We start from the raw sequence: 8,941 nt of genomic DNA on the forward strand, positions 1-8,941 counted from the left end.
GCCTGGTCTACAAAGTGAGTTCCAGGACAGCCAGGGCTATACAGAGAAGCCCTGTCTCAGATCAAAAAACAAAAAACAACAAAACAAAGCAAGAAAGAAGATAAACGTTTCTTTTATTCCTTTGAGTAACTAAAAATAACCAACAGAGGTTATTCCCCCAAGGCCACCAAGCTAGGTAGCAGAGATTTGAAAGTCACACTTCCTATCCAGTTTAAAGAGTCCTCCTAAAGATCTACACACACACACACACACACACACACACACACACACACACACACACAGGCTCCTAACGGAAAACTGTCATCAACTTCAGGGCTTTGGGAACCTGAAGTCCGTCCTTAATTCATCTCAGGTTCTTTGTGTGAAACCTGGTAGAATCTGGAACTGCCATCCCATGTCCCTGTTTGCATGAGTGCCACTGAGCGAGCAAGGTCAAGGGGTCCTCAAGGCACAATCAGGAGAAGGTGTGGTCAGTGCCCGGTGGTGAGCTGCTGGTCTCTGGAGTGTGCAAGCCCAAGTTGAGCAGAGCTCTCCAGGAGAGGGGGCCAGGCCCGTTACTTCAGTCCTGCTCGGGACAGGAGGGGTGAGGGAGAGCGAAGGGGCGTGGCCGGTGGGGGAGGGGGCGTGGTGGAGGGGAGGGGAGGCCGCGCCGCCATATTCGATTCGACCCGCAACCCCGCGGCGCAGCCAGCATGAGTACCGGTGCCTTCTACATCTCCAGCCTGCTGGAGAAGATGACGTCCAGCGACAAAGACTTCAGGTGCGCCCCGCGGCGGCTCGGGACTCGTTTTCAGGGGTCTCAGCCTGTCCCGGCCGCCCCTCTGCTCCCCGGCCTCCCCCTGCGGACCCCTGTGGGAGCCCCCGGCCTCTTCGCCTGGGCCTGGCTGGGCCTGCTGCCCCGCCCCCAGCCTCTTCCCGCCTTTGCTGTGCTGGCCTCTCAAGTCCCCAACACTGGGCGCCCCCCCAGGCCCTCCACTGAAGTCCCCGTCGGCCTCTCTTTGGAACCCAGTGCGGTCCTCTTCTGACCCTCATTGAAACAGGCCCCTTTCCTGCACAACCTCCATCCAAGGCTAAACTTCTGCCCGGTCTCTAGGTTACCCCATCCCCCGCACCCTGTACCCCTGCCGGGTCTCCTAACCCTAACTTTACTTTCTTTCATCTCTCTTCCTTCATCCCGTGCCTTTTCTCCCTGGCCCCTCATCACCACCCCATCTTCCTCATTCCCCTCCTCCCCCAAGATGGTTTAGAGCAGGAAGCAAAGGTTGGGGTGAGGGCTGCCTCTCTCCCCCCATTCTTTTTCTCCTATCCTCCTCTCCAAACACCGAAGAAGCACAGGAACAGAGTTGGCAAGAAGGATGGGAATATCTGGTGCAGCCCCTCATCTTGCAGGAGAAACTGAGGTTCGGTGACAAAAGGGGGTTGGCCAGTTGTATACCCTCAAGTCGAGAGGACACTGCACCTGCTCTGAGTCATGTCACAGTCGTTATCCCTCCATTTACAAACAGAGAAACTGAGGTTCAGGGACATGAAGGGCCTGGATACAATGCTAAAGGTAGGGCCAAGCAGAGATGGAGGTATCAGTGGGGTTCCCAATGTAGCCAGTCCTGAGGGGCCAGAAGCCTATTTGTGTGGTCTGACCTTTACCGTGTCCTGTAAATACAGTCCTCAAACCTCCCTCTCTGCAGCCCCACGTTCCCATAGTGGTCGTAGGGCTTTGGGTCCTTTGCCGTGGCTTCAGGTCTCCGCAGCCATCACTAACCAGCTCTGTAAGTGATGGGCAAAGTACTCCACCCCCTCTGAGCCTTAGCTACAGTTTGTGCTTTAGGTAGCAGGTAAGTGCTTTGTGAATGGTTGTCCTGACTCTGTGCAGGGACACGGGGCAGGTCCTGGTAGAGTGTTCTTTGGGCCCAGGTTCTTTCTGTTCTCCAGAAGTCTGGAGGGGCTTTGACTTACTCAAAGTCACATGGCCTGCCAGAGCTGAGGGAAGGACTCCTGGGCCTATCAGGGAGTTGGCCCTATCACGCAGGGCCTGAGAAGCCCTTTAAATCTGTCCCAGCCAGCAGCGTTGAGGACACCTAAAACCACCCTGAGCATATGAGAATCCTTTCTATTTTTAAAAGTCTGAATACCAAGTGCCCGAGCCTCCCCCTCTGCCCCCCACCAGCTGTCCAGGCACCATGTGTCCCAGTGTCCTATGGTGCTGCCTCTCACATGACAGGAGACCATGGCTTACGGTTCCCAGCGGGGAATGTCTGACTGGGGTTCCAGGCAAGGGACAGCCAGCCTTGGTTCTCAGTTTTATTTGGGGATCAGACTCTTGACTGAGAAAACCAGGAACTTGAGAGATCTGAAGGCTCGGGGTTAAGGAGGCAGCTGGCCAAATTTTACCTCACTGATAAGACAAGACAAGTATGTTTACTTAAAGCCTTGCTCCACTTTGGAGCTCTAGCTTGTCAAATTATTATCACCACAACCCCAGCACCATGACATTTCCTCTGAGAGTGGTGTCTGCAGACCTGAGGTGTTTGAAATGCTGAGGTTTATTTCTGAATGTTGATTTCTGGGTTCGGGTTTCCATGAGGCTGCTTAGCTCTAAGCCAGTGGTTTTTAACCTTCCTAACACTGCACATCTTTAATATAGTTCCTCGTGTTGCGGTGACCCCCAACCATAAAATTAATTGGTTGCTACTTCATAACTATAATTTTGCTATTGTTAGGAATGCTAATGTAAATATTTGATGCAGGATATCTAATATGTCTCTCTCTCTCTCTCACACACACACACACACACACACACACACACACACACACACTCTCTAAAAAAGGGGCCTCGATCCACACCTCTGCTCAAGGTCTGTTGAGCGCAAACTCTCCTGCCCTCACCCTGCTCTCTTTTCAGACCTGTTCCTTGTTGAGCTTGGAGTATCAGATGTGAGCCTGCTGAGCAAGGGTTATGTGTGAACGCACATGTGTTCATGTGTGTGCAAGATGTATGTGTGTATATTTATGTATGTATGTTTGTGGAAGTATATGTATTCATATATGTGTGTGTGTATGTGCATGGTATGGGGGGTATTATGTGTGTGTATATATGGGGGGTATTGTGTGTGTGTGTGTGTGTGTGTGTGTGTGTGTGTGTGTGTGTGTGTGTGAAAGTCTGATGACGTGTTCTTTGTTGCTGTACGGGAGAAAAGTGCTGTCAGGGAGGGGTGCCAAGTCCTGAAGTGATCTCTCTAGGGAGACTGTAATGCTTAGGTGTATGTCGGTCATGGCGATCAGGATCACCCCTGAAGCAGGAACATTTGCATCAAACGCTTGACGGGCGTGCTAGTTGGTTTTCCAAGTCAGGTTGACACAAACTAAAGTCACCTGAGAAGAGGGAACCATAATTGAGAAAATGCCTCAATAAGATTGGTCTAGAGATAGACTGTGGTCCGTTTTTTTTTTAATTAGTGATTGACTGGGGAGGGTGCAGCCCGTTGTGAGTGATGCCAGCCCTGGCCAGATGGTCCTGGGGATATAATAAGGAAGCAAGTTGGAAGAGTCGCTTGTGCCTGTAAGTCAGTAAGCAGCGTTCCTCTATGGCCTCTCCGGGCGTAGTGGCACACGCTTTTAAACCTCCACGGCCTCTGTCTCAGTTCCAGGCTCAGTGATGGACTGTGATGTGGAAGTGTACGCTGACATAAACCCTTTTCTTCCTAAGTTGCTCTGGTCATGATCTTTATCATAGCCGTAGAAACCTTAACTGAGACAGTGAGTGCATGGGAGTTTGGCAGGCCCATTGGGGCCCCATGCAGCGGAAGGTCAGCTAGGTCCAAAATTAAGAAATGGTGGCATGGACAGGGTCCCTCCAGGTTCTGTGGGCGGCCATGATATCAAGCAGCAGGCCTGGGCCGGCAGTGTGAGGGCTGGGACCCCACGCCAGTGGTGACAGACGGGAAGCAGGCTTTCCCTGGACTCCTCTTTGTAGCATCTCTCCTGCTCTGGCTCATTTCCCCTCAAGTCCCCGTTCCTGTGCAAGCACGGTAGCCTATGGGCGTCGGCGCCCTGAGAAGTCCTCTGCAGTTAGTGCGCTAAGTAGAGACCCAGTTGTACTTAGATCTTCTGTTTCTGGGGGTTAGAAGGATACTTTAATGGTGTTCAGATATTGGTGAGTAATCTACCCAGGGGAGAACATGTTTGTAAGCCGCACACAGCTGAGGGCAGCCAGCTAGGAGGTCCTCTGCTCTGTCCTCTTCATTCCAGCAGGAGTGATGCATCCTGAGGCCCCTTCATTCCATTGTCTGTTGCCTTCTGACTTGAACTCCCAGGGTAAGCCAGATGCTCAGGACAGCAGCAGGCCTTTTTAAGAAGGCCTCAAGGCCTCACCTGCCTGGGGGTGGGTGACACCCAGTCCTATAGCTAAGGGAGTATTGGTCAACAGTTAGCTCTGGGCTCCAAAATATGCATGTTTTTAAAAGTGTTCATGGCTAGCCAGGCATAGTGGCCTGTGACTTTAATTCTAGCACTTTGGAGGCAGAGGCAAGGGGATTTCTATGAGTTTGAATCTAGCCTGGCTTGCAGAGTGAGTTCCAGGCCAGCCTACATAGTGAAACCTGTCTCAAAAACAAAACAAAGCAAACAAAAAGCCCAAACAAATTAATAAACAGATCTGTGTCCCTGAACACTACCTAAGGATTGGAAATATCTATTCCTAGATCAAAGCCTCTACTCGTCCGAGAAGCTGAGCTGGGCCTAGCTGTGATGAACAAGCCTCTTGGATGAGGGGCACAAATTCAGATACTTGCTAAGGGCAAATGCCTGAACAAGGCGCATCTCTGCATCTAGAGGTGCTTCTGCTCCACATCTGACTCTGCCATGGAGTTGTTACTGTGAAATGTGAATGGCACATGACAATAACTGGGTGCGTGTCATGGACCCCACAACCCTATAATCAAAGCCTAATTCACATTTTCTCCCTCAATTTAAAAAGATATTTTAAAAAGATTTATTGATGGGCAGTGGTGGCGCACACGCCTTTAATTCCAGCACTTGGGAGGCAGAGGCAGACGGATTTCTGAGTTCAAAGCCAGCCTGGTCTACAAAGTGAGTTCCAGGACAGCCAGGGCTATACAGAGAAACCCTGTCTCAAAGAATAAAATAAATAAATAAATATATATATATATATAATTTATTTATTTTTCTTTTCTGTGTAGTAGTGCTTATACTATACATCCAGTGTTCTAGAGGCCAGAAGAGAAGCTCGGGCCCTGGAACTAGAGTTACAGGTGGTTGGGAGTCACCTCGTGCGGGTGCTGAGAACCAAAACTAGGTTCTCTGCAAGAGCATTGTTTCTGTGGTTTCTGTTTGCTTTTGGCTTTTGAGATAGGATTTCTCTGTGTAGCCCTGGCTGTCCTGGAACTCAGTGTATAGACCAGGGTGGCCTTGAACCTGCAGATCCGCCTGCTTCTGCCTCCCAAGTGCTGGGATTAAAGGTGTGTAGCACCACTGCCTGGCTGGCAAGTGCTCTTAAATGCTGAAGCAACATTTTTTCAAACAGGTAAACCAAGGATTAGGGAGGGCAAGTGACTTGCACGAATTCCAGCTTTTGAAGTGGCAGTGGCAGAACCCCCCAGTTCCCAGACCACAGGCTTCCAGTGATTCTCAAAGTGGGTCGTGATCCCTTTGGGGGTCACTATCAGATACCCTGCATGTCAGATACTGCGTTAGGATTCATAGTAGTAGCAACATTACAGTTACGAAGTTATGAAGTAGTTTTATGGTTGGAGGCCACTACAACATGACGAGCCTATTATATCAAAGGGTGGCAGCACTAGGAAGGGTATACAGTGATTTAGCCAGTCCTCCTGTTTCAGTCTCCCACCTTGTGGCAGCTGATCTAGTTGAGATGGCTCAGCCCTGCCCACAGTCCTGATTACCCACCTGCCTTTAAACCCTTGCACTGAGGTTTACTTCTGGGGAACTCTGAGAGAGGGCACCGTATTATCCGGGCCTTGAAGCTGCTCTTTTCCCCCTGCCCCTACACCAGGTTCATGGCTACCAGTGACCTGATGTCAGAGTTGCAGAAAGACTCCATCCAGCTGGATGAGGATAGCGAGCGTAAGGTGGTGAGGACGCTCCTGCGGCTCCTGGAGGACAGGAGTGGTGAGGTGCAGAACCTGGCTGTCAAGTGGTGAGTGGAGTGGGGGTGACTTGGGGGAGGGCCATTGCCCCTAGGATGCAGCCTGTGAGAATCATCAGGCCGTTCTTGGGCCCATAGCAGGGTCAGATGGTGGCTTAGCCAGCATTCCTCAGAGGTTGACCCTATGCCAAGAGTTCAAATCTAAGTTCTGTGGGAGGTGATCCAGGGAATAGGAAGGGAAATGGGGAAGAGAAGATGAGAGGGAGTTAGTTCTGTAACTCTGAGAGAGCCCCAAGTAATGATCTGGACCAGGCTTTGAGAAATGAGGCTCCAGAGCTCAGGTTGATGACCAGCATCAGAAAGTGGGAGCCAGTTAGATGTGCATTGGAAGGCCCCACCTAGACCCTCTGGGGTGGCTCAGCAACTGTTTAGTAATCCCCTGGGAGATGTGACACCAGCTCAGGTGTGAGGACCCTTGCTTTGGGGCACTGTGGGACCCCAGGATAAGATGCAAATCACAGACTTGGGTGAACCACGTTCCTAGCAAGAAAGTTTTCTGTTGAGCTGAGGTCTTTCCTCAGTATGTGTGTCCCCAAAAGATTGAGAGGAACATAGCGGGCAGCCTGGCTTAAGGCATGCCTACAGTTCCTGGACCCTTGTCCCTTCCTCTGTCTGTCTCAGCCTGGGTCCCCTGGTGGGCAAGGTGAAGGAGTACCAAGTGGAGACCATTGTGGACACCCTCTGTGCCAACATGCGGTCAGACAAGGAGCAGCTCCGGGACATCGCTGGCATTGGCCTCAAGACCGTACTTACAGAGCTGCCTCCCACTGCCACAGGTACCCAGGCCCGGTACTGCTCCTCAGCCCACTGACGTCTCAGATACTGAGGCCTGGCGACTCCTCTCTGGGAAGCCCACACCACATCACAGCGTGCTTTCTGTGTGTCTATTTCTCCTCACCCAGTGCTTACGCCTATATTAAGTATCTTCAGTAAGTAGTGGCCTATGCCTTTAATCTTAGCATCCTGGAGGTAGAGGCGATGCATCAGTATGAGTTTGAGGTCAGCCTGATCTACATAGATCCAGGACAGCCAGGGCTAAATAGTAAGACCTTGTCTCAAATTTAAAGAGAGGGGGCTCAGAAAAGTAAAAAGACTTACTTGGGTCCCTCAGTAGTAAAAATTTCAGACACAGATCAGTTTATATTTATGGCTGCCTGTTTGTCAGGAATGCTTCCAGCCACAAGGAAAGAGCTCGAAGTCATGGCAGCTTAAAGACTTGCTGTGATCTCTGGAGGGATGACTGCTGCAGCCGATCTTCTCCTCCCCTTCTTCCTCTTCTTCCCCTCTCTCCTTTTTTCTGGTGGTAGTGCTGGAGACTAAATGCAGGGACTTAGATGTGCTAGGCCCAGCTACTCCTGCCCATCCTGGTAGTGGTTCTGTAACTCAGTCTGACAGAGTCACATTCTTCATCCATGTTCTCTCCTTTGTAAGAAAAGATGCATTTTCCCAGTGGATTGCACAGGCCTGAGCTGGGCCACCTGGCCATTGCTAGTAGCAAGGCCTGGGAAAAGAAGTGTTTATCTCCCTCTCTGGTGTGTGAGCCAGCCAGCAGCTCAACCATTGGTTTGTCACCTTCCTTAGAGCTGATCCCTGTAGTTGTTCCCAAGTTGTAGACTTGTTCCCAAGTTGTAGACTTGGGTCGGCCTTGGACCACTGACGCCCAGGCTTCCCTAAACCACAGATATCTGGGGGATATGGGTTCAGAAGCACGAGCAGTCCAGAGTTTGGCACTGCCTTCCCAACCCAGGGCCTTACCCTTCTACTTGCACCCTGCATAGGCTCGGGGCTGGCTATCAATGTGTGCCGCAAGATCACAGGCCAGCTTACCAGTGCCATCGCCCAGCAGGAGGATGTGGCTGTGCAGCTGGAAGCCCTGGACATCCTCTCTGACATGCTGAGCAGGTGAGCGAGGTCACTTTAGGCAAGAAGGATGGGGACAGGCAAGATTGAGATGAGTGGCCTGCGTGCCAGGCCCTGTGCTTAGGACTCCTTAGTCACCCAGCAGCCTTGCAAAGAAAGCAGCAGTGTCACACTGTGGAACAGGCTCTGGGAGGTCATTAGCTCCAAGGTCACACAGTCAGTAAATTTCCAGTGACGTGTGCATTTGTTCTGGGGGCAGGAAAGGTTAGGTGCTAGCATATTGGTGTGTCTGCGTTGTTCCTGGGGAGGAACTCACAGGCCGGTGGCCAACTAAATATAATAGTAGAGTGATTAGGTCAAGTATAGGGCCCAAGCTGAAAAGGCCCCAGCCCAGCTGGCAAGGGGATCTTACTGGAGCTGAGTCTCCATGGGCCCAGCAGATCTAGGGCATCACAGAGGGCAGAGGCAGGAGAGGATTGTGGAAGGGTTTGGGGCTCAAGGGGACACTGATGCAGATTGCCTTTTTGATTAAAAGATTAGAAGGGCCAGGTGTGATGGTGCACATCTTTAGTCCCAGTACTCCGGAGACAGAGGCTGGCAGATCTCTATGAGTTCAAGGCCAACCTGTTCAACAAAGAAAGTTCTAGGACAGACGAGGCTGTTATACAAAGAAGCCCTATTTTAGGAATGGGGAGGGGGACCCAATATGGTGGGCTTTAAGCAGAGTTTAGGCCTCTATGGCGGAGTGGGGTCCCATAACGGTTTCAGAGTTGAGAGGTTTCACAGCATGTGGGTGACAGCTGTCCTTCACTGGCGCTTGTCATCAGGCGTCTCTGATCCAGGGTGGCGGGGTGGGGGAGGGCTCTTGTCATCAGGCGTCTCTGATCCAGGGTGGCGGGG

General features: G+C 51.4%; 1 protein-coding gene across 1 annotated transcript in view; it reads left to right on the forward strand.

The window, feature by feature from the left end:
* Window positions 1-651: 651 nt before the first annotated feature.
* Cand2 (cullin associated and neddylation dissociated 2 (putative)) overlaps window positions 652-8,941 on the forward strand; it is a 31,221-nt gene continuing 22,931 nt past the window's right edge. Inside the window, exons 1-4 of the mRNA XM_021190534.2 lie at window positions 652-760; window positions 6,029-6,172; window positions 6,803-6,957; window positions 7,960-8,083. Of these exons, the coding sequence (XP_021046193.1) occupies window positions 693-760; window positions 6,029-6,172; window positions 6,803-6,957; window positions 7,960-8,083 (491 nt within the window). The 5' untranslated portion in view covers window positions 652-692. The remainder of the gene's footprint in view (window positions 761-6,028; window positions 6,173-6,802; window positions 6,958-7,959; window positions 8,084-8,941) is intronic.

Source organism: Mus pahari, chromosome 2 (genome assembly GCF_900095145.1).
Source record: "Mus pahari chromosome 2, PAHARI_EIJ_v1.1, whole genome shotgun sequence".
Taxonomy (NCBI): Eukaryota; Metazoa; Chordata; class Mammalia; order Rodentia; family Muridae; genus Mus; species Mus pahari.